Source organism: Aethalodelphis obliquidens, unplaced genomic scaffold (genome assembly GCF_003676395.1).
Source record: "Aethalodelphis obliquidens isolate GAN/ISIS:26980383/991018 unplaced genomic scaffold, ASM367639v1 scaffold14, whole genome shotgun sequence".
NCBI lineage: Eukaryota > Metazoa > Chordata > Mammalia > Artiodactyla > Delphinidae > Aethalodelphis > Aethalodelphis obliquidens.
Genome location: NW_020837958.1, coordinates 17,329,900 through 17,356,194, shown reverse-complemented (window position 1 = coordinate 17,356,194; position 26,295 = coordinate 17,329,900). Strand labels below are relative to the sequence as shown.

The window sequence follows — 26,295 nt, the reverse complement described above, 5'->3', positions numbered from 1 at the left end:
ACACACCAAAATTTGAACAGAAAAAAATGAAAGCATAAAAATGCTTTACATGGGCTCCCCTGGTGGCGCAGTGGTTGGGAGTCCGCCTGCTGATGCAGGGGACACAGGTTCGTGCCCCGGTCCGGGAGGATCCCACAAGCCGCGGAGCGGCTGGGCCCGTGAGCCACGGCCACTGGGCCTGCGCGTCCAGAGCCTGTGCTCCGCAACAGGAGAGGCCACAACAGTGAGAGGCCCGCGTACCGCAAAAAAAGAAAAAAAAAGTGCTTTACAGTCACAACCAATTCCTTTCAAAATAGTTAGCCAACCTAGTCCTCCTCATTTGGACAATTACAGCCAAAAGAAGGATCTAGTTTCAAAGTGCAGCTGCCCATTTGAAGTGGGATAGGCATGGTTAATTTTTTCAATGAGAAAATGGTGATGAATGGAATAGAAAATAAAGATGTCTTTAAAGCTAGACTAAAAAAATTATTTTAACTCAAGAAGGTCATCAGTTTGGAAATATTATCCAGAGAATTATCAAATCACAGAGAGGAGCCTTCGGGAAATCTTAAATGACTACAAATGGAAAGTATGCCTTAGAGACCAGTTTAAATAAAAGTCACAGTAGTCACATATATACTCAGCCCTGCAACTTCCAACTACAGAGGAATCCTAGGGAGGCCACTGGGATCCCAACATGTACAATTATCTCCTTTGTAAATCACACAGTGCTAGTAACAAAGGTCTCTACAATTTTTATTAACACAAGTTTATCAGAGACTATGATATTTAAAATCTCATGACTTTGGAATATTGTTTTGCAGACTAAAACAAATGATCCTTAAAACTACATCCAATACTGATCACATAAGCATGTTCCCTTTGTGATAATTCATTTAGTCAAATACAGTTAATTTGTACACTTCTATGTCTCATGCTTCAATTAAAAATTTACTAATTAAAAAGAAGTTACACTCAATCCTCTCCTTCCATATGAAACGTTTTTCTAGACACATTTTTTTTTAAGATAATGAGAATACAAAACTGCACTTTTCCTTCAAGGTCTTACTGAAAAAAACCTGTAAGCTATTTTAGAATGTTAGTTTTGCTTTTGGATTTAGTATTCTCAAGTCTTCTCTTTTGATAGGCAAAACAACGCACCCTCTGATATTTACATTTCCTATTCGTCACATTTAATTCTTCCCATTTTTTTTTCTACTAATAACTATCCAAATAACTAAAGATCATCATTCGTTATTCAGCACTTTGATTTTGTTGGTATATCAGTATAACTGGCATACTTTTTCTTTCTGAAAGCAGTTTTCACATTTACCAAAGGGCATAATCAGCACTTCAGCTGCCTGCTGCCTTGTGGGGTTTTATCAGTAATGTACTTAACAAACAGCGGTTTTGTGGATAACCACACCATGTTCTAGGTTATCTAAGAACTCATACCCTTCCCTCAAACTTCCACCTGAAAAATTCATGAATTAAGAAAACCTCAATGGAAGGGGGAGGGATCTGTGAAATAGGGCATTCTCATTTGTCACTGAAATAAATTACTGACTTTTGAAGTCAGTGATTATTACTGTTGTGTTAAATTATTTATTTTCAAGGAAATAAGCGGAGGAATCTCAAAATGACTGTTAAGTCATCTGCCTTAAGAATGTCCTAAGAGCCAATTAAGATATGTATTTTATACTGGTCATTAAAAAAAAGTGACTAACTGAAGTTTTTGTTTTTGTTTTATGTAAACCATCTTGTGGTTTACATTAACTGCCTGAAAAGCTTTAGATTGCATTATACTTCCAACCAACAGTGACTAGCATTTACTTACTTAGTAAGCAGAAGTTTGTCTCAAACTACAGCAAGTGATTACCAATCACTTGCTACACGACATGAGATAGTCTTAAAACTCCATTTACCCACTACTGAACCAATATTTTAGCTTATTCTAGGGAACGTGAATGAGTATTTCTCCAGCAATTAACCTAAGTGAAAATATGAGCCCTAGCTCTGCAGAATGCAATAAATTTGGTCACAAAGGACAATGAAAGCAAGCACCCTAATACCAACTGAAGACACTTTAGTTGGAGAAAAACAGCCTGCATCCCGTAACATTTTATGATACCAAATGAGATGCAGGCAGTGTAATTTCACTTATGCGATTCACTTACAAGCAATGCAAATGCAATCTTGCTGATTACATTTAAAACAAAAGACTGAATCTGCTCATTTATAGAGCAGAGCCATAGTCATGCAAAAATCATGCTACCCCCCACCTGGTGTGGAACCAAAAGAAAACAATCTGGCTGAAGACCTTTTCATCTCCACAGAAAGAAAAATGATGTTAACTGTGAACTCCGGGTTGACCCAATATGCTTAATAATGTAGCTTCTCGGTGCCCTCAATAGAAAACAAGGTCAACCGTGTTAGTAATCGTTAGCTGAGGTGTGCAACCCACATGCAAACAATGTCCAATGTTTTATTTGTTTTTTAGATAGCCATAAGCAGTGTTCAGAAAACACTTTCATCTATGTTTAATTTTAAACCTTCATTTATCTGTGGGTATGTGTGCAGATACATACACACACATTCGTATATAAACAATGGAGATGTATAATTTCTTCAGGGAGGTATAGACTGCTACAACTAATATATTCACTAGCTGGACTCCTCACCATGCATATTTTATGAGCTTCTCTGTGCAGTTAAGTGGGGGTCTTGAGCATTCCAGAACTACTCATTTTAGTCACCACCCAAAACTAGAGCTTTTATTAGATAATTTTCCTATTACGAAGTTCAATAGTTAGAACTGAATGCAAAAGTCGCTGCTAAATGCCCTCTCTGAACTTCCCAGAAAAGCAACAGAGCTGGAAGAATTTTTCTACTTGTCTGTGCTGCTCCGTTTTTAAAGATCTAACAGGTACTGCTGGCTCACCACCAGCATCTGAGCCAAGGCCCAGCTGCAGGCCACTGCACCAGCATCCGAGGCATTTGGTGAGAGGCTGGCTGATAGCTAGATCTGCGGCACCCTAGGCAGAGAGGACCGTCGCCAAAGCCAACTTGGGCCCAGCTGCAGTTTTAACATAAAGAAGTTTAATAGGATACCTCATACCTACCACAGAGCTTTTTTCCAAGTGCACGTGGCTGGAAATGCTACTTGCAGAGTGACTCGTGGCTATGGGGTTTCTCAATCTTAGTGAAGAAGACACACTTCGATGGTCTCCCAAGTGATGCCAACACCGATTACGGCTCGCGGAAGCAATTTTCTATGCAGTAACACCACTTTTTTTTGGTCAGAGAGATTATTTCCAAATAGCACCCTTTGAGAAATTCTCAAAAATGCAGGTGACTTTGAAGTAACCCTTGATATTCAACCACGGTCAGGTCTCAAAACTGTACTCAAATTGAACTGTGTAAAAGGTACTGTGTTGAAGCATCTAACCTTCTATCTTCATGTCTCCAAAAGACCTAGAAGCATATAGGTTTGCTCATTCCCACACAGCACAAGCAGTGGGCCAGAAACCATTTCACTTGTCTGGAATGTGTGCCACTGTCCAAGTCCACGGCACATGGCTCCACACTTCTCAGTTCCCACATCCCAGCAAAGACGCAAGTGCTGTCCAGTATGCGTCGTCTCCGAGTAGGAAATGTCAGTGGTTTCTGGACTCTGAGGTACAGAAAAACGCTGCCAGGTTTTAGAGGAACCAAGGGACACATGGGTGGTAAGAAAAGGAGGAGATATTATGAAATGAAAGCAAAGTGTGATCCTCCATGGCAGAAAATAGCTGCTCCTGTTTCATTTAAACAGTTTTCCATAACGGGGTGCCTCCTACAGGGAGCTTTCCTTCTTTCATGTGTGGGAAAAGAATTAGACATGAAGACGCTTTGACTAACCTGGGCTATGTCTACAGTGGAAAATTAGGAAATAAAATTGGAAAGCAATTTAGTAGAATGAAGTCAGATTACTCGTAAAAGGCTTATTTCAGATGTGTTCTTAAAGAAATTCTCCCCCGCTTCTCCTACTCACTGCCAGCTAAAAACTAGCACTTGCCATCTGCCTCTACAAGGATTAAGTCACTATCCACCACAGCCACTGACCTTCAACACTCCCTGAAAGGAGTTCGGGATGGAGACCAGGAATGAGGCACCTCTGTGATCTGGGGAAAACTGACAGAACAGACTTCAGATAGTTAGATATTTTCAGGAGAAGATTTTTATGAGTGCAAATTCTTGCATCTCCTCATATCTAGAAAAGTACTAAAATCATTAACGGAGACATATGCTCCTCGTGACTAGCAGCCAGCCTCTGCCTCTAGTGCTTCAGTAAAATCATATGTATATATAATATACTGACCTTCCCCGCTACCTCTTTGGAGCAGTTCCTCAGAGCTATCTGAGAAGCTGTCTCCCAGGCTATAGTCCTCAGTGGCCCCAAATAAAACTTAACTCACAACTTTCACGTTATGCATTTTTTTTCAGTGGGCCCCGGTTAGGATTTATTGTCTTCCCCAAACTGTAAGTTGCTTAAGCACCTTCTGCTCACTAAGGGTCATAAAGACACACACAATGTACCGTAAGTCAGGTGTCCTGTGTGACCTTGCTCTGGTCATTTAAGCTCTCTGGGTTGCCAACTGTCCATATGTAAAAGTCTTTACATGTTTCCCTCACAGTGAGCACAGCACACAGGTATGCAAAAACACACCTTGATCCTTCTAATACTAACAATGCACACACGGTTATTTTATCAAATGTATTTAATTCAGACACATTTGATTGTCTCCCTAAGTAAGCAAAACATCCCTACTAGACAAGGACTGGGTGGTTTGCATTTCTACATTATTCTGACTGCTAGACCCAAGAAGACATCCATTTATTCACTTCTTCATCAATAACTATTTATTGTACCAGGCACTGTGCTATGCCCATAATCTGACTCCAGATGTGAACAAAATACATAAATCTGAGTAGATTGGTTGTTCATATAAACCATTCAGAGCATTATCACGCCTCTCCAAACTGACTCCAATTCATCAAAAACGTACGAGCAGGTTATATGTAGCACCCTCCATTAACTGAAACACACCAATAAATTTCCAAAATGTAGGACTCAGCACCAAAAAAATATCTATGTATGGGTGGAGGAATCCCCACATCTATTTTGGAGCTCCAAGCGGTTTGTGGCTCCTCTGTGCAGCCTGGCATCATGCATAATGCAACACCGCAACTGCTAACAGCAGGCGCGCACCAGATAATTTACACTTGTTTTTATGGACACGAGGAACTGATCTTTGAAGCCGTCCCTAATGAGATTCCGCTTGGCCCTAACAGCATCCTGAGAGAGTGTTCCGGTTTTCTACTTGGCATCCGGTGCATATTTATAATGCAGAATACAAGCTCATTTAAATTGCACATGTGGATTTTGGTGTCTTCCCTATGTTAGAGAGAGATTTTCATATACTAAGGAGCACTGACTATTCAATTACTAAACCATACTTTCCCCAAACAATGTCACTGCCAGTCACTACAGGTACTTATCAAAGAGGCAGGTCCATCCATGGGTTTGGACCAGCAGGGCCAAAAGCTCCCCCAACTCCATCCAGCTCAGCCCTCTAGTCCTGAAACTCAATTAGGTCCTCAGCCAAAGGGGATCTCCAGAAAGCCTAATTATACAATACCTTTCTTAGTAGACGCAGTAAGGGGACAGTCAGGGAGAAAACCTAAAGCCCATCACTTAAATTAACAACTTCCTGCCCCAAAGCGCTTGCCATGCAAATCTCTCTTATTCTCTCCCCTCTTTTATGCTCTGCCTCTTGTAAAATTCTTCCTTAAGCTTGGCACTCTTCAGCAGCATTTTTTTGTCATTTACTTTTCAAGAAGTTTATAGCTTAGTCACCAGTAATTAGAAATCCATTGCATACTTCCTTTAAATTTCATTTGTTTCACCTTTAAAACAAAAGTTTCAGAAGGCTTTCAATCACCGTATAACACCAATGTTGTTATAGTGGTGTTATCTGTAGTAAACCCAAATCACAGGTTTCTGTGAAAATAGTCGTATGATAAGAACTAGAAGAGTTTACTACAAAAAATAAGTAAAGTTGTTAAAAACATAAGGATACAGAATAAAATCGGTTCGCTTTATGCAAAATGTGTGATTCCCGTGATAAGAGATGACCCGTTTTCATGGTCTTCATTTCAGGTAAACTCCACATATTAGGGACAGCTGACAGGCTCCTGGTACTCGGGCTGAAATATATCCTAATTAATTTCACGCTTCTAGCCAATAATAGTTGATGCCAAATAGGATAAATAAGTAAGCACTTTACAAGGAGTTAGGACAACATACTTTCTAATACCTCAGTTTTTAAGGTAGAGAACAAGATAGGAAACCCAAATCTTTAGGGTCAAGATGAAAGTGAAACTTTGACATTTTCCTGTGTTAGAAATGAGAGTCTACTACTGTCAAAGTAAGAGTCAACCGAAGGCAGGATAGATTATAGCATTAGTGTAGGAGTATCAGAAATACTCACTCTGAGCTTCATCCAGCTCCATCCTGAAAAAAACACGGGAGACTCATAAGTTACCCTTTTTAAAGCCAAGTATACCATCAAGTCTAAATACATGCCCTCAAAATGAATGAATGATTCCAAGGGAGCACACACTTCTTGGGAAAGCACATAGTAAGAGAACATGGAATCCCTGAAAACTCAACTGTCATACATTCATTCAACAAGTATTTGGAGAGTATCTAGAATGTGATAGCACTATGATACGTGCTGTGGATACAAATGGGCAACAAAAAATAAAGAGTTGCTGCCGGGCTTCCCTGGTGGTGCAGTGGTTGAGAGTCTGCCTGCCGATGCAGGGGATGCGGGTTCGTGCCCCGGTCCGGGAAGATCCCACATGCCGTGGAGCGGCTGGGCCCGTGAGCCATGGCCACTGAGCCTGCGCGTCCGGAGCCTGTGCTCCGCAACGGGAGAGGCCACAAGAGTAAGAGGCCCGCGTACTGCAAAAAAAAAAAAAAAGAGAGAGATGCTGCCTCCGGAGAGCTTAAAGCCTAGTGGAAGACAGACATTTCACAAACATTCAGAAAACACATTTATAAAAAGTGCGACCAAGGGAAAGCATTACTTGTAGATGCTCTGGGTCCATACACACAAAGGGTTACACACAAAGGGTTCACGTAACCCAGAGAAAGGGATAGGGGCTCCCCTGAAGCAGTGACGAAGGTGGAAGAGAGCAAAGAAAGTGTATTTAGGGAGGAGGACATCATTCCAAGCCTCAAAGTTGACGGCAGGGGAGCAGCCTGTTGCTCTCCCGGCACCTCTCAGTACCTCTCCACTTGGAAAAATAAAAAATTCAGGAGGCATGCCTAGGAAGTTGGATTTACAATGTACTTCTCTTCAATGTCAGCCCTGAATCCAGACGGAATTGAAGACCTTGGGAAAAACCGGTGGACAGATCACCGAACTTGGCACTAAGTGCTGCCAACTGTCTGGCTGGCACCAATATACAGGCTCAATTGGCCATAAAAACCTCACTGCAGTCTTGCTCCTCTCAAAGGAAATCATTTTGCCATCCACAGTGAGGCTTACCCAGAGGCCAGTCTTAGGGGGAAGGCCTTGAATTTTGAGCTTAACTCGATTGCACGGCTTGGGCAAGAGTTTCATGTTTCAGATGTGCAGTCAGGTAATCCAATCCCATCAGAGTTTTAATGGCCTCTAACGAATCCAAAGTGTTAAATCCTTTCCCCAGCCTCCCCCAGAGCAGCGTGAGGGTGCGTTTTTTCAACCTCCATTCTCCTCCATCCAGTCTCTCGTTCTCATACGCAAACTGTTCCTGAATCTGAGACACTAGGTTAACACTCATTTCTTAATCCTAAAATCTGACTGTAATCTGTGCTCTAAAATAATGCACACACACCTACCGTACTCCCTTTGAAAAACACTGAGAGAGGAGAGAAAAGGATAACAGAAGTGGAATACGTAGAAAGGATGTTTTATTTCAGGGGCAACACCGTTCAGGTCAGGATTCCTTCCTCTTAAGCCTGGGAAGAACATTTTCTGGCTCTGCAGAAACCAAAGGCAGCAGACCCAGGCAAGTTCCTCAACTCCAGGAAAAGGCACATCTCTGAGAGCTACATTGTCCCAAGCAGCAGGCAGGAGCTGCGATGGGTGTCTATTAAGTCTGCGCCCCTGACTATCAGCAGGTTAACAGAGACTCAATCCCTCCCTGCCAGTGTGGGGATGCCTTGGGAGGCAGCACAACCCTAAAAACTTTAACAGTGAGAGGAAAACAAAAACAAAAGCTCCTCAACGAGAAGAAAACAGACACACCAAACTTAATGGCAACCAAAAAAAGTTATGGTGATGATGGTCTATGTGCCGCCATTAAAACTCTGCTGAAGTTCAAGCATTGATGTTGTGGGTAAACAATATTAGTAACAGTAGCTTCCATGCATTGAGCATTGGGATACTGCGCTAAGTGCTTTACTCAATACTAAGCATCATCTAATATAACCTTCACCATTACTTATGGAAGCATATATTGTTATGATCCCCATGGTAAAGATGAGATGCTAGCAACAGAGACTATAAGCGAACACATGTAAGGGGTCCCGGGGTGGAGAGACAGCCTGGATTCTGGATATACTTTCTTTTAGAACTTTTCAAACGATTTCAGTTTTTATGTCTTTAAATGTGCCTCGATTTCTGTTTAGCAATAACCACTTCACTCCCAAACTCTTCCCTCCAAAATGCATGCACGCATTCTTCCTGTCTCCTGTTCTTCTGTTGACCCCTTTGTTAAGGCAGTAAGTCCAGCGGTGGCTCCCTAGCTCATGATACAGCACCTCACAAAACAGTGCTGTTTGTTTATAAGGTGACGCAACCTTCCCTGCAGAGGGCGGGGGCATGACTAAAATCCACTAATGGCCAGAAAGCTCATTTTAATTCTATACTTGACAAAATAAATGCCTCACAAAGGCAGGTAAGCAGAAGCTACCTTTCACTTTGGACTGCTTTGTCTTAATAACCTTTGAAAGTGAGAAACTGCAGGGAACAGGCTCTCGAGCAAACACACACACACACAATTATGGCACAAAGAGACTGCGATAAAAGCACAACTCCTTATGTAAAGGTAAATTTTTTTTTCCCTCAGAAGGGGGTACCTCTCACAAATATAGATCATTCCTGAATTGCAAAGGTTCTTCTGCTGCGAATCCTGGCTGCATTAGCAGGATCTAACCCATCCGGTCTGAAAAACCAGAGCATTTGATTTCCCTGAAACCCATTCCCAAAAGGGCTGATCGTTTTTTCCCCTCTTCCGTCCACAGAAAATGAAGCTCCACTTACATGTTGGAGGAAATATTTCAAAACATTCCCTTTTTTCTCAAAGTGCAGAATTTATGGTAACAGATAATTAACAACAAATGACAAACAATCTGAGCAGGAAAGGTCCCAGTTTGGTTGCCAAGATGATGGTATCCAATTCCAAGATAAACAGTGGAGCGTGCCGGCTGCCGTTAACGTGGTGGAGGGGTCGAGATGGAGAGATGCAAAACAGGCCGGCCATCCGCCACCAAGGGGCACGACATGGGGCCAACCACCTCCCGCGGGGTTATTATTTCCCTTCTGAATTCTCAAGCGTGTCAGTGGGCAAGGGGGTGGTAGTGGACTCACTCTTCTGTAAGGAAAAGGACACCTACCTATGCCTTTATATTTCACATGGGGGAAAACAGATCCTTCTTTGAACTGCATTATGGAAGAATTCGGAATTAATATCCTTTAGGAGTTAACACCTCCTTCCTAGTCTGTCTATTCTTCCCAAAGACTCCCTCCTCCTCATTCTTCTTTTCTCTAAGTTGGTGGAGTCAAAATAGGTTTCAGTGCATCCAGCTGTGCCCAAAATGTGAAGGTCAGGAACAAAGTGAAAACAAGTTAACCTGTAAAAGTCAGAATCTGAGCACAACGCATGGTAAGTCTCCTAGACACTAACAGATGGCAGACCTCGGGCAATTGAAGTTTCAGATACTTTTACATTTCTCAAAAGCCAATTCATAGTTCACTATTTCTCAAATGGACTTTTTTTTATATATTGAAATGCAAACCTCAACTTCTGAGTTACCTAAAAAGGCCTACCAAAGTGTTCCTTCTCAGGGATCAAAACAGGTCAATGTATCAAAAATTGCTATTCTGATCCTTTCAAATGCTGGATCCATTGGTATGTAGAGTTGGCATGCATACCCCACAAAGCCAAGGTGAAATCTGTCTTATCTTCCTGCTGACGGATGTTTAGGGATGCTGACACGTTCCTGGTGTTAAAGTCAAGCCCAAGGCCAGGGACATCATAACTGCAAGAAAGAGTTATGAACTAACAGGATATATCTGCTAGGCCCTCCCTCTCGTCTTTTCTCTCTCCTTCACATATACCACTATCTTCCCTCTTCTCCATAAAACATGTACCTCCACATTATATCTGCTGCCCACCCAAGCAGGACAAACGTGTAAAAGTTGGTACTTTTAAGAAAAAATGGAATATATTAAATATAAGGCAAAACCAAGAGCAATGGGTATGATACTTGTGATTTTTTTTAAAAAATGCCTAATGCAGTCTGACAGGCTTCTGTGGTTATCTCTGAAGTCTTAAGGCAAAGCAAAATGAAACAAAAGGGGGAAAATTTTTCCAAAACTCAGGACCAAAATAGAGCTGGTAGAATGTCTATGTCATAGCAAAAGGCTAACTCAGGAAATTAGAGAAACATGCTGAGGTTGCTTAGCTGGTGGGAGATTTCACTTTTTTTCTTGATTTCAGTTTTAAGTCTTTGTGCAAAACACATTTTAAACGAAGCGTACAATACGTAAACGGTTTGAAACTTGGTCTGTGGCCCAAATACCTAAAACTAAATACTACAAGTAAGCCACTTTTCTTAGCCAATCAGCAGCAATGCCGAAATAGCCCACCAAAAGGTGGGAAAAGATATTTTTCCAATCCAAGAATTGTCAAACCTTTGAGCTGGAAGGTTTCAGAGACTGTCTACCAAAGAAATAAATGGATTTGAGTAGAATTCATGTTATGGTGTAGTGCCCTGTAATCTTTTAACGAAGCCACTACCGACAAATGAACTTCAAGAAGGGTTTAATTCTCATCTGGAATTTTAAGGCGCAATAATATCAAGTACTGAAAATTTACTTGTTTGCTTTATTAAATGGTACTAGTGTTTCTTTTCCTGTTTTTTTTTTTTTTTTTTTTCTCGACTAGTGTCAAGAGCTTTGCTATGTAATATAAAGCCATACAAAAACTTAAACCAACTAGAGGGGCTTATATTCTTGATTTGTGGTAAAGGAAAAAAAAATGAAAAGCCTGCAACAACGTATTTTCTTATTTGCATATATTTTACCCTTCTAAAGGGACAGAAACTGAAGAAAAAAAATCTTCAAAGCAAAACAGAAGAAAACTATGCAGACCCAAATACTGCAAAGGCCAATAAATTCAACAGAGTTTCCTCTTTGCAGAGTTAGTGTTTCTACACAGACAAAGCCTCTAAGTGTACTCTTTACATTAAAAAAAAAGAGGCAGACTAACACGGAGGTCTGGAAAAGTGTGGTAGTTTTGTCTGTACTAATATTGAAATAATAGCCTAATCATGCCAGGATAGCTACTGAAACATCCAATTTCCTGGATGCTAGGAAAGTCTGAAAGGGGAAGAGACATGGGAAGGAGAGAGCTAAGGAAATACTGAAAAAGAAGAAAAACAAGCTGATGGTGGATAGATCTTCCCAGACTCGGTGAGCTTTTTCTCCTTTTTGGAAATAGTTCAGAACTACCTAGAGTTTGTTACACAAAATGTGGCAGATCTAGTGGCATTAGCTTTGTTTTTATGTCTTAAAATCTACATCTTCATTGGCTCTAAATCTCAGAATTAAAATTAAGCATGTTTCAAAGACAGACTCCCTATTATAATACTTCCTGTTTAGCTAGTCTTGTCATTTTGTCTCTTTTTATCAAAATGTCTCCCTAAAAGAAATTTTTAAAAAAACTGTACTTAGAGCAGGAGATAAATTGAATACCTAAGGAGAGGTGAGCAGCGAGTTCCTAGTTTCAGGATAGGAACTGGCCACACTTTCCGTATGAATGTTTCTCTCTGCAAATGTAGATAACTGCCTCAGGATTTGAAATCCAGGCAGTAGAAAGAATCTACTTTATTTGTCAAAATTCTTTACCCTCCCAGAGAGTCAAGTAACCAAAAACAAACAAACAAACAAAACTACCCAGTTATGCAACATACAGCTAAGTTTCTAAGAACAAATCCATATGGACAAAAAAATATATCTAATTTTAGGTTGCCTTTTTAAAGCCAGAATTCAAACAAAGAAATCGACGGAATAGGAAATAAGTCAGTTCTAAAATGAAGTCTAACTGCCACGGACCACGAGACAGTGCCCTCAGGGAGCATATAGGAAAAAGAGCTTATTTTTAAAAAGAAAAATACCCCGTGTTTATATATGAGCACAAACCAAAAGGGCCATTCAGCCATCTCCAAGACGAATTTCAGATTGAAAACATTAACAGAAATTATGGCCATGCTAATGTTCAGGCCAGTGATAAATTTGTAATGAGAAGGAGAAAGCAGCTTACCAAGAGAAAAACGTTTAGAATTTTTTTTTTTTTTGGCACAGTGAATGCAGCCCAGCTCTGCGACAAAGGATGAATTTCTACCTTGTTAGTAATGTGCAATGTTACAGAGCCCCAGACATTCACCCATTCATTGATACTCTCCCTCTGTGTGAGGAAGAGGTCATTGGTCTTCCCCCTCCAAAGCATCCCCATGATATCTCACTATTATAATCTTTCCCTACAGAATATCACTAATGATGAGGGATTTGTGTTCTTAATTTCAAACAGACTAAAGAAAAGAGAAGAAAAGGAGAAACCCTAGACTGCCAGAGTAGGAAGGAATGAAGCTAAAGGGCATGGAGCCCAATGGCTGGTGAGGAACTTGAAATTCAAAGAGGCTCAACTTGCTCGGAATCACAAACCTAATTAGTGACCAAGACGGGACCAGAATCCAGGTTCCCTGAAACACTGTCAAGTCATCCACTATAGCGAACTATCTGTTTACTGATACTATATACTCTGCTGGCTTTCAAAAATGAATTTGAAGGTACTTCTTAAAGAAATTTCCCTCCAGTTATAGGACTAAGAAGTAGCCAGCATCCTTGGCCTCACATCTTTCCACACATGACCAAGCTGAATTATACTGAACCAATGAACAGCCTTTGGTCTATACCTTGATTATAACATAAAACAGCAGAAGGTACCTCCCAAGGAAGCAGTGCTCAAAGAAAGTAGATTTACATTAGAGTGAGCCTTTAATGCAAACCTTGCTAACAAAGCAGAAGGGATTGTAGACAAATCACATTTTTATCACTCTTTAAAAAAAGTTTTTATTATCATAAAAGTATTACATAGTTCCTATAAAAATAATTTAAATTATCCAAAAGTATATAAAATAAAAAGCGTAAGATCTTTACCCATCACTCCCTCTCCCAGATTTGTTTGCAAATTTATTCCCTACATGATCACCAGTAATGTTGGTATTTATCTTTCTACACATTTTGAGATTCTTTTTTAACCAAATGGCATCATTCTATAACACTCTTCTGTAACTTTCTTCCTGCATCTAAGGATACCTAATTCAGACCTGAAATAAACATTTACTTCATGCAAGAATGAAACTTCAGATCAGACAAACAAAATCCTGTAACAATTTGGCATGGAAAGATCACCCAGATACCCTAAAAGCTTCAGATCATTTCGGATTAGCAATACCCAAGCAAACACTGACAGATGCTGTAAAACACAACAAAGCAACAAGAACAAGTTGGTCTTGTCAAGTTTTATGCAAGCAGTTCAAACAAAAAGATGTTAACACTTATTTCATGCTCACCAGCTAATGCACAAGACCATAAATATTAACACAGCATCTATTTATCAAGTGCTATCTTCTGGGCACTATGTCATATACATAATCTCATATATTGTTTACAACCGTCTTAGAGACTCGTCAAACCCATTTTATAGATGAGAACACTGAAGTTCAATAATTCTGTCCATCACCTAGCCAAGCCAGTAACTGGTGGGATCAGCATGTGGATACAGATCTCTGATTTCAGACCACATTCTCAGCTGCCATGTGAATACTGTCCTCATTCCCCAGCTCAAGCTGTGCCCTTTGTAGTCAGTCCTAGTTAATTATGGTTAACTCTTGATGCTTCTGTTGTAACCACAGCCATAGGTAGAGAGCCTAAGACACTGACTGATGGGGGTACAAGGGCCTGAGACGAGCACAAGTGAATGAAGGCCACTGTGATTCTGCAGAGAACAACCAGGCGACACTCAGCTCTTGGGATTCCTTGCCCCCTTGGGACTGTCAATACCATGGAGTAACTGAAGGCAGGTGAGACACTCCTTGACAGGCAATAAGAAGTCAAGGCACAGACAGAGAAAGACAAACACTATATGTTTTCACTTACATGTGGCATCTAAAAAATAAAACAAACGAACAAATATAACAAAACGGAAACAGACTCACAGACACAGAGAACAGAGTGGTGGTTGCTAGATTGGTAAGAGGTGGAGCAGGGGCAAAATAAGTGAGGGTGATTAAGAGGTACGAACTAATAGGTATAAAATAGATAAGCTACGAGAATGTAATGTACAACACTGGGAATACAGCCAATATTTTATAATCACTTTATATGGAGTATAACCTATAAAAATACAGAATTACTATTTTGTACACCTGAAACGAATACAATTTTGTAAGTTAACTATACTTCAATAAAAAATTTAGAAACAAAAAATTTTAAAAAAAGAAGTCAGGGCACCTTCCAACCCTGACAGCCAAAACTCCCACCCAGCCAAGTTTGCTAGTAATGAGTCCTGGAGGAAGACAGGACAAACTTACTAGTGATTTTCTTATTTATTCATTTATTTATACTCCAGTGATTTTCAAAACGGACTGAGACAGCTTAGAATAAAAAGGTGCAGAATCAATAAAACAATCATTAATGCGAAGAGCTAACATTTACTGAGTACAGAGTATGTACTCCTCTAAAAACTTTACAAGTTTTTAACCTTCACAGCAACCTTTGGAGATAGGCACTACTTTTATCATCCACACTTTAGAGATGGGGAAAAAAAACCCAGAGAAGTTAATACCTTTGTCCATGGTTGGTTACACAGCTAGTAAGTGGTGCAACCAGGTTTTAAATCCAACAATCTGATTCCACTGGAGACTCCGACCATGACACTACACTGCCTCCTCAAAATAAGTATAAAAGAACAAGAGCTAAGTAAGGTTCCAGGGGTGTTGACAACTAAAGCCGTAGACAAGGACGTAGCTAAAACTGAAAATAAATTTGATTTGAGCTTCCTAGCAACCAAACCTTAAAGAAAAAGTTGAGGAATTAACCTCAGTAGGGTAGCCAACCATCCTGGTTTGCAGGGAACTGAGGGGTCTCCCGGAATGTGGGACTTTCGATGCAAAAACGGAGATGGTTGGGTACCCTACTAAAGATGTCTTACAGCATTTTATTAGGCCTCAGATAATCTAAAACATACCAAATCTTGATGGTGTTTTCAGACCTACACTGGCTCCTTGAGCACCTCCTCCCACTATCATTAAAAATACTAAATAATTTTCATCATTAAAAATACTAAATAAGGGCTTCCCTGGTGGCGCAGTGGTTGAGAGTCCGCCTGCCGATGCAGGGGACGTGGGTTCGTGCCCCGGTCCGGGAAGATCCCACATGCCGCTGAGCGGCTGGGCCCGTGAGACATGGACGCTGAGCCTGCGCGTCCGGAGCCTGTGCTCCGCAACGGGAGAGGCCACAACAGTGAGAGGCCCGCATACCGCAAAAAAAAAAATACTAAATAACATTCTGCTGGGGAAGATGACAGGGTTGTAGAAAAATGAAGCCCTGTTAATTGTTGGTTTTCAACTATCACATCTATCAGTATGTTCAAGAGTCTGGATAAGAGGGGCTCATGAATTCTGGGTTCAAGTCTGCCCTGTCAACTCCAACTGCGCTTTAATTTTCTTTTCCAAGGTCATATCGGATGGCTTTCTTTTAAAAAAAAATCCTCCCTACGTCACAGGCAGAGATGTATAGGCTGGTGACTCTTAGAAAGCTTGGTAGCAACCTGGTCAGAACTCACAGGTAAAGCCAAACCAAGACCATGGAGTAAACCCTTAAAGCCAGTGGAAAGAACAGCTCTGAATCAGTGATGAGCTTCTAAAGATGGGAACCGGGTCTTATGCATCTGTGCTCCCTCCACAGCAACACCTTGCAAATAAATGTCTTAACTGCAATCTTAATCTTAGTATGTCAGAGCTAAAAAGATCCATAGCTATCATTTGGTACAAATGTTTACATTTACTGAGGCCGGGAGAAAAGAGGTAAATTGCCCAAGATGGGTCACAAAGCTGAGGTGAGACAAACTGAATTAAATGGGAAGTGAGCTATTCCTTAACTAAGGTAAGAAAACCTCAACTAGGTTTCATGAAAGAAAATAACAGATCATTTAAGGACCCAGCATTGTAACTCCAATCCAGGTGATCTGTCATGGGTCTTCATAGACCTCAGTTGTTAAGTGCCAAAGGAAAGCAAATATTTTAAGAAACCCATGCAAAATAAATGAGCAACTATTCAAGTGGAAAAGACAATATCTTTGTGGAGAGGAGTAAAGCTCTACCATAACATGTTAAAAATTTTAGAAAAACTTAAGACATTTTAGACTAAACATTTTATAGGTATTTTCCAGCCAACTTAAGTTTCTATTTAGACTCAAAGCAATCTTTTAAAATATAACATGATCCCATTTAACTAAGCTGAATGCCCAGCATGGGCCGGTCACCGTGCCAGGGCACCAAGCACGGAAAAGAAAGGCCAAGGAAAAGGTCGGCCAGCATCTTGATAACATGCACACACGTTCATACAAACACTCAAAATATTAAGACAGGACAGAAGGATCCCAATGAAAATTTCCAAATCTCAATCACAATTTCTCATCTCAATTCACAATCAAATCAATGGATCAATCAAGCAAGCAATCAATTAGCATTTCTAAGCACCTGTTACCTGCTCAATCCCTGCCTTTAAGAAATGAATGATATAGTTGAGAGAGAGGGCGGGTGGGAGAGAGGTCTGGTTTGAAGTAAATACCAAATGACGAGGGACATCGTGTTGGTGGGGGGGTAGGTAGGCACAGTCATTTTGGATTGGGTGAGATAGAAGAGGTTTCCTAGACATAGAGGGGCCTGAACTGGCTCTCAGCAGAGTGTAAGAGTGTCTCAGCTGGGAGAAACAGTAAAAGCATTGAGATGGAAAGGGCTCACGGGGTGCTCAGGTGGTAGAGTCAACATGCGTGGCTGGAACAAAGGGTTCAGGTGGGAAGCCCTTAGTGGGTGATGAAGGTGAAAAGGCCAGCTGGAGTTGACCGTGGAAGAATCCTCTACTTCTAGGAAGGAAGTCTGGTAAAAGGGCCACACAGCTGTCTAGGCTGCCACTGCAAACTCCATTTTTCAAGCCTTGTTTTCATAAAAGGTATAATTTGATCCTTCGAACTTTTCATGGCTAGATCTAAGCACATCAGTCCTAAAGTTACATGATTTTTAAAATATCTCTGAGCATTCACAGTTCACCAGTGGAATCTTAGGGCTACAAACAAGCGAAGAATAAGCTAAGATTCCCTATCAGTCATTTTCCAAGGAATCTGGGGCAAAATATACTTTCTTTTGCCTGGGAGGAAACAGAATCCACAAAGTGCTTTGTGATTCTCTAATACAAAACGTCACACCAGCAAAGCAGAGCTAAAGGAATCCTAAGCCCAGCTTGCACACATTCTATAACATATTTGAAGAAAAAGAAATTATCAGAAGCAGAAGAATAAAAGGAATATTTGAAATGAATTGTTATTGTTCAGAAAAGCCATTTTAACAAAGAAAAATCTTATTCCCCTTAAAAACCTCTCCTTAAAACCATGTTAGGAATCCTTCATTATCATGAATATATTCTGATTTAAAGAAAGTAGAAGAATCTTAGAAATAGTTTAGCATTAAACATTTGCAAGGATTTTTCTTTTTCTTTTTTTTTTTTTTTTTTTTTTTTGCAGAATTCCCATCATAGATAATTGAGTAGCTCTATTTGCATACTTGCGAAGTACATCCCAGTATTTACTATACTACCCAGGCAGTCAAGAGAAGGATCTTTTTGTTTGGTTAGTGTTTCTAAATTGGGAGGGGGGGGGTTGAGAGTGTGTGTGTGCGCATGTGTGTGCGTGTTGGGTTGGGGGAGACCTACTGTTTTTTTTTAAATGCTCAAATAAAACAATTACTTAAAAAAGAGCTTGTGACTTGGACGTGCCCCGAGTTCAATTTTGCCAGCAATGGCAAAAACATTCAACAGAGCCCTAACCTCTTTTCTCTCTTGACTATATAATGGTTTGCAAAGGGGTTTAGGCCTACTGTGAAAGACTCATGTTAGACACTGGAAGAGTCTAATAGAGAATGAGCACCAGGCCTTGAATAAACAAGGGAGATGGTGACCTTTTGCCCCTTCTGCTGAAAGCCCAGCACATCCTGCAGCAGAGGAACGGAAAAAAAGCTGGTGTGCATCCAGGTGCTGCAAAATCTTTGCCTCTGGATTTCTCCCACACTTTGCTCCTGAAACAGTTTAAACTGAGACATGACTTAAATAGTATTAGGGAGTGAGGGGAAAGTACAATTCCTGGAACCAACTGTTCCACTGTCCCTTAATCCTTTGTTCCCCATATTGTTTGAGTCCTGTAGCATGCAGCACACGTTCTACGAGCAACACGCAAGACGATGGATTTAGCAGTGGCTGGACAATTAGTCCCAATTAGGCCTGTTTCCCAGCTGAATGTAAAGGGATGGGGGGGGGGTGAGGTGTGTGTTGCGGGGGGAAACTACAGAAATTTTAAAGATATTTCATCATGGAGGCAAGCTGTATAACATAAAGCAAACTGAATTAGGGGTCAGGAGACTCTGCCAAAATTCACTGTGTGACATTAGGCAAATACCTTAACCTCTCTGTTGTTATACACAAAATGAGGGCAACCCTCAGAGGCTCTGAAGATCTCATGCCAAATTGTAGTTGAAAGTACATACTCTGGAAAAGTTCAGCGTTACACCAACGTGGAGGATTCCTCTGAGTTGTACTTGGAACCATAGATACCCATCTGTTTGGGGAATCATACACCTTTTATTCTCCTGGGCAGAAGTCACCAGTGAATTTCTTATTTTATTTCTAGTTTCCTGATGGCTAATTTTTTTAAGTTCATGAGTGATACTTACATATGTACATGTGGCGGCTGGAATCTGCTCTGGTTGATGTTGTAGTGCGTGAATGCCTGGGTGGGGTTGGAGCTGTACTCATCCACCGTTATGGTAACCTTGCCTTGAGAAGGAATCCCATGTGCCATCCTTCCTCCCTATAGGCATGAGCAATTCACAACTTTCCGGAGCAAAGGATGGAAGCAGGCATGGTGCGTTTCAGCCCAATCTCTGAACCCAAGGGTCTACTCATCAATACTGCTGTGTGTTTCTGAAAAAAACAAATGAAAAAAAATGAGAACAAAGAAAAAGAGGATGTTCTAAGCGATGTCAGATGGGACACCTAGACATGAAATTGGTTCAGGAAAAATCTTAATCTGTGTGGTTGCCTCATGGATAAAACCTTTCCCAATTCTCCACCCAGCATGTACTTCAGAATGGACATGACACTCCGAATGATAAGGCTGGCTGCTAGCAAACCATTTCAATGGTGTTCAAACTAAGATTTCCTCTTTAATCATCATTATGGCACTTAACGTGAATTACGGAAGGGGCACATCCACAGTTGCCATGGTGTCTAACTATAAATGGTTTGTGCTCGAAGTGGCGAATCTTCCAAACCTTCCCTGCTAATTGGAATGTTTGGTCTGTACAAAGTTGGTGTCACAGAATAATTTGAAATCCCGGTGCTTAGCACAGCCAGAAAACACAATGCCAAATGTAAATTTAAAATGCTGTGCTCATAACAGATACCTGTTTGTAACTGTAATACACGCATAATATATACACACATCACATATAATTTTTTCTTTCACAGTGGCTCCCAACACACATAGGTGCTCAAATCTTGGTATATATATATGGATTCCACTCTGGCCAAGAACTTTATGGAAGGCAAATCCTTCTTGCTAAATGTAATATAATTTCTTTAAACCCTCCAGTTACTCAGAGGAAAGTCAAATACATGCAGGCTTGGACCACCATTTTGGATGCGCTCATTACCGCCCTTCTTGGAGCCCAGAAGGAGAGGCAAAGGAGGGTGGCCATTGAAGCTACCGCTTCACTCCTGCTTGGTGCTGCATAATTCTCAGTAGCTGGTTTCATACTTTAAAAAATATTTCTGTTCTTTTTGATTCTTTGTATAAATGTCAATATATTATTTGCTGCACTGGGTTCGGAAATGAGGATGCTTATTTTTATACCAAGTGTGCAAAGACTGAGCAGAGCACACCCCTGCTTGGTTGCTGCTGCAATTGATCAGTGAAATTGTAAAGAAGCGGGCAGCACGCTCCCTGGATAACCCTTAGGTAACCCGCCTTCTTACTTTAAGTGCTCCACATTAGAATATTTTCACCATGTGCACCATTAAGCTCTGGGAATCTTAGCTGCTATCTCAAATAAAAATATTTAGAATAATAGGATTAGATTTAAATTTGGCATGAAACACCTTAAATACCAAGCAAAAGGCAGATGGCCTGCCATAGGCCATTTATTTTATTATTTTACAACCCGGGGCTTGTGTAGTCCTCCATATGCTAGCTGGGCTAAGAAATTCCACAGCATTCTACTCAAATCATTGCCTTCTTCATATGAGCAAAGCAAGCTAAATAACACCCACCTTGCCTGCATTCCTAATGCACAACAGCACCGCCAAGAAATGAATCCCTCATGCTCTGGCATTTTAAACAAAGTGTCACTTAGGGTTCTCTTTCTTCTTCCTGACTTCATGGGAGGTATGAGTCCTCTAAGCGCTAGCTGACAGACAACCAGGCCAGTAGGATTAACAAATTAAAATCTTTCCCCACTCCTCTGATGTAAGATATCTATAAGAACTGCTTACAAATCATAATGTAGCAGTTTTCATACCAAGTTTGCAGCTGTTTCCTTAATTTCCCCCACAATTATATTTTACTGTTATTTTGCATAACAGTAAAACACAACACCTGCTTCAAATTGCAGTCCTGTTCTAAGTACTGTAATTCTCTTTTGAGACACAAAGTACAGAGAGACACGACTGAAGCGCAAAACTGCATAATTGCACCACGCTGAAAAGTAAAAACAAATGAAAACATCTTCCTGTTATAGAAATGACTGTCATTAAAAAGAATGTTAGCCATCAAAGCACAGAGGGGAAAAAATACACATTTTCAGACTGCAAGAACTTAGTGTTTGCATAAATTAGAGAGTGGTGTAAAAATTACATGAGAATTCTTATGTTCCTGCCATCAATGTCTATTGTGTGAAATACAGAACATCAAGAAGCAAGAGAAGCAAAATTCATGTCTAGACCATTGTGACCTCTCAGTAACAATCTCTGCACAGGGTGCCAGAAACAGTTTAAATGTTTCTGGAGTAAACTCGCTAATTAAACTAAGCAAAATGGCCTACAAATGAAAGATACATTCCTGTAATGTAAATATCTAGGCAATGACTTACAGTAGTTAGCATCAGACCCTCCCGTTTGAAGCCCAGAAAAGATGGAACTTAGAAGGTGATCAGTTTGCACTCCTATATGGTCCACTGTACCCTAAAGTCAACATGGGATTTTGCCTTTTCTATCAAGTGAGATCTGTGCCTCTTCAGCAAGCACAGGCCCCTGTTACTCGGAAAGGCTAAATGGGTGGCTGGCACCTCATTTGAATTCATCTTTACCATGTTCTCTTTCAAATGTTTTATCGAAACAGTGCACCTGCAGTGTCTATCTTCTTTAAACTGGAGTCCTTTGAAGAAAATGTCAGACTGAGGCAGAGAGCTTCAAAACTTTCACAGGAACCTTTATAGACAAATCAAGAAAAAGCTTATTTTTTAAAAATGCTATGTTCACCCCCACTCACATCACAAGATGATCATATCCCAAGAATAGGAAACACCAATACATGGGAAAGGCCTTTTTGTTTTTTGGGTTTTTTTTGGTAAACTCCCTCCTCTAACCTGAGAAATCTGGAAAAAGCTTGAAACAAGACAGAATGATACACCACCTAAAACTATCAAGAACCTGCATCACCTTGCTTCACATATTTAGTCAGTAAAGCCTTCCAAATTATCAGATTTTGGAGCATTTCATCCTCATCACACTTACATTACTTCATGTATAATATTTACAGAGACCAGTATTCTTTTTTAAAATTTCCATTTTTATACTTCAATACATTTGCTCTATAAAACAAAGGAACCCAGTACTAAATGCCAGGAATCCTAAAGAAAAATGTGACACTGCCAAACATTCATGCTGGTGCTACTTTGATTTTCTCTTTAAAAAAAAAAATCATGTGAGCACATTTTGCATTTCCTAGACAGCAATCACTTATCCTGTGCCTTAAGCTGTGCAACTTGGAATGTTCTTTTTCAGGAATCTAGTGGGAAACGCTTTTAAAGTCTGCTGGCAATGAAGGGATTAAAAGCTGAGGAATTAAATAACTGTCTCCACCTCCTAGACACCAGAAGTCCAATTTACCAAGAGTTTTCAAAGCAACAACTCATGACCTCTCTGCCCGAGCACCGCACGGCACAGCCTATGAGAAAGGAGCCCGTGATTTCCTCGTTTAAACAAGGATGCTCATTTTATTCACTACCCCTGAGAAGACCGCCCGACAGCCTGGCCAGACTTCGGGACTCGCCTGCTCCGACTCCGCCAAATTTCGCTTTCTCCTCCCTCTGCAGCATAGATCGAGTGCTTTCTCAACTCACGCCCTTACTCTTTCATGCCCATCTCCAGTTACTCATCCCTGTATTCCGGAGCGATGCCCAGAAGCCTTCCGGGCGGCTTCTCCAGCAAGGTGTTTAGACGGATGCACAAAGGTCCACGTGCCTCTGTCCACAGAGCGCCCTCCCTCCCGACGCACTTACACCTGAACTTGTCTCCAGCACTGCGGACACCCGGCTGGCACATTCTTTCGGAAAGAAAGGGCAGGACTTTTCTCCCGCGCCTCTGGCAACGCGTAGAGCCTATATATGGTGGGGCGGGGGGCGCGGAATTCTCTACTTTGGATTGGTGTGTTTGTTTTAAATCTAGGGTGGGCAGTTGGGGGTGGTCAGCAACTACACACACACACACACACACACACACACACACACACACTGACACACTCGCGCGCGCCCTGCCCTCACGGCCGGCTTGTCCGGACTACAGCTCCCCCTTCCTTCCTGGAGCACCAGCTCGCCTTACTCGCTCAGTCCCCCGTTGCCACCGCCGTCGCCTCCGCTGAGGCCGCCGCTTCTGGCACTGTTGGCGCTGGCGCTCGCGGCCCCAGGCTCCGTTGGGCGCCTTTCTTTCTCTACCTTTCCCCCAGCCCCGAATTGATTGATGACCACCGGCGGCCAATGGCTCTGACACCGCACCATCCTCGCTCAAGCATCACAGCCCCACGCCCCCGACGTCAGCCTCCAGGGCGCGTTGGCATCCCCGAACCCTCAGAGCGGAGCCCGCGCCCGGAGCCGCCACCGCCTCCCTGCTCTCTGCCCCGGAGCAGCGGGGCTGCTTCCCTGGAGCGGCAGAGAAAGAAAGGGAGGGAGCCAGCGAGCGTTGGAAGGGGGTGTGGAGGCCACGGATTCCCCCCCCCCTTTGGAAATCTTTTCTTCCACTTAAAGTTTTGTTTGTTTTTTCCACCATGAGCTGTTTGTGTTTGTTTGCAGCATCTCAAGTCAATTACACATTTTTCATGACCCGCATTTGCACTTAATTTGGGGTGTATTGGGGGGGAATGTGGTAATAAATCTACCCCACTGGAGCATCCTTAATTTCCTTCCTTGCTGGTAGATTCTAATCCCCTCCCCAACCTCCAGGAAAATGCCCCCTCTACCTCCTAGGCCGCAAACCTTGTAATTCAAAGGCTTTACAAAGATAACCCTGTTACATGTAAATAGCATAGAAACTCCTGCCTCTCAAGGGAAGAAATCGGGCGGCAACGGTTACTTTTTCTCGCTGCTCGTCCCCCGCAGCCCAGCCCGGGTCGCCTGCTCGATCGGCAGGCTACGATCGTGGAGACCGGAGGCGGCGGGGGAGAGCGAGGTTGGGGCGCCGGGAGAGAGTGAGAAACAGCCCCGCGCGAGAGCGGCGCGCACGCGGGCGGCCCGGGGGCGGCCGCGGAGCGCAGCCCGAGCACAAAGCTGCGCGGCGCCTTCCTGGCCACCGCACCTCGCTCGGGCCGCCGCGGGCGCCCGGGGCTCGGGCCAACACAATGCACCGGGGCCTAGGCCGGGGCGGCTCGAACACATAACCCCGGGACTTTCTAGTAAACAGCTCGCCGAGCCCTCGTCCCCACCCCCATCCCCGCTGCCGGGCTTTCGCCGCCGCCCCTCGCCGACACCCCCTCCTTCCCTCCTAAGAAATCCCGGCGGAGGAGGGAGCCGCGAGGTGAGGACCCCGGGAGGTCGAGGGCCGAGGACTGGCGGGGGGGTGGGGGGTGGAGAAGGGCAGAGGGTCAAGATGGGGAGTGGGAGGGAGACAGCTCCTAAAAAAGAATTCGCTTTCGCTCGGGGGTTGAAAATAAGCTCTCCTCGGGTTCCGAATTGCCCGGGAAGCGCCGGCTTGTGAGAATGTCAGGGGCACCGGGGCAGCCGCGGTCCGCAGCCTCCGAGCCCCTCGCACGCGCCGCTGACAAGGCACCTCGCACCCGGGCTCCGCTTTGTGTGTGCATTTTTTTCCCTTCCTCTCGCGCGCGGCACCGGGCGCCCGGCCGCCTCCTCCCCCTCCCCCGCCCTCCGCCTCCCTTCCCGGGGCGGATTACCTTTCCCGGGCTGCGCTCCGGGTCCTGGGGATGCCTTCAGCGCCCGGCGAGCAGGCGATCCATCGCGAAGCAGCAGGAGCCGGCGGGAGGCGCGCGGGGGCGGCGAGGGGCGCGGGCGGGCCAGAACCTTCGACCCCAGAGGTCCCGCCGCGGGCTGGGGCTGGGGGCCGGGGGGCGCGGCACGAGAGGGAGGCGCGGGGGAGAAAGGACGGGAGCAGCCTCGATCTGGGGAGAGAGCGAGCGAGGGGGCGAAGAGAGGGAGCGAGGGCGCGGCGAGCCGGAGGGAGCGAGAGCGGTGCAGTGACAGGGACTGCCACTGGGGTCAAAGGAGCACAGCTCCAGGAAGCAGGGCGGCCGAGGCGCCGCTCTGTGCGCGCTCCCCGGCGGGACCCCGCGCCCCCGCGCGCCCCTCCTGCTGCCCCGGCCCACTCGAACCCCCACTGGCGCCCTGAGGCCCCGGGGTTGCAAGAGGAGGAGGGAGCTGAGGGCGAGGCCGGCAGCCTGCTGGTGCTCCCGGGTCAAGCAGGCGGCAGGAAGCTGAGCTGCAAGTTCATCATCAGGAGTGCGATCAGCGTAAAAATGATAGGGGACCGGGGAGGGGGGCTACGGAGCCCCAGGAAAATAAAGGGAGTTTTCCCTCCAAATGGGCGTCTTCTGCAAAGGGAACACCCAGGCCCCAGGCCCCCCACCCACCGACCTGCCAGGCGCTGTCTGCAGTCCTGGCACAGCTCCAGGGCGCAGAGCTTGCCTCGGGGGCAAGGGGAGCGGCTCGGGCCCTGCGCTGAAACCAGGGATAGGCGACCCTGGGTCCCCCTCCCCGTCTGCTGAGCTTAGACTTTCCTGGGGGAGAGCTATGCTCCCTTTTCTCAAGCCTTTCAACTCGCCAGACACACACACACACACACACACACACACACACACACAGACACACACACACACACACACACACACACCTTTCTTTCTGCGATGTTGTTCCTAGGCCAATCCAGCTGATAATTTCTTTCACCTCCATGAATTAAGGCAGGTTCAGTATATGGAGGCAAGGAGAGGCAAAGACTAATTGTTTCCATTTTTGTGTTTGGGGCACATTTCTCCCAAAGGATAAGCAATTCAAAAACGTAAAAATAAAAGTTTGTCATTTTTTCTTTGCTACTTTGGGTTATGGAAGAAAAGGTTTTCAGAATTGTAGGCAAACACGTAAGGAAAAGAAAAGCGGCTGAAATGCTAGAA

General features: G+C 43.3%; 1 protein-coding gene across 3 annotated transcripts in view; it reads right to left on the bottom strand.

Annotated features, from left to right (window-relative positions):
* MPPED2 (metallophosphoesterase domain containing 2) overlaps positions 1-25,366 on the bottom strand; it is a 174,113-nt gene extending 148,747 nt beyond the window's left edge. Inside the window, exons 1-2 of one of the 3 annotated variants that reach the window (XM_027115122.1) lie at positions 25,066-25,366; positions 19,361-19,610 (exon numbers count right to left, since the gene is read on the bottom strand). In XM_027115122.1, coding sequence (XP_026970923.1) covers positions 19,361-19,488 — 128 coding nt within the window. In that variant the 5' untranslated portion in view covers positions 19,489-19,610; positions 25,066-25,366. Of the gene's footprint in view, positions 1-6,512; positions 6,536-19,360; positions 19,732-25,065 lie in introns of those variants that run through there. The other 2 variants (XM_027115124.1, XM_027115123.1) reach the window with 2 other exon arrangements.
* Positions 25,367-26,295: the final 929 nt, after the last annotated feature.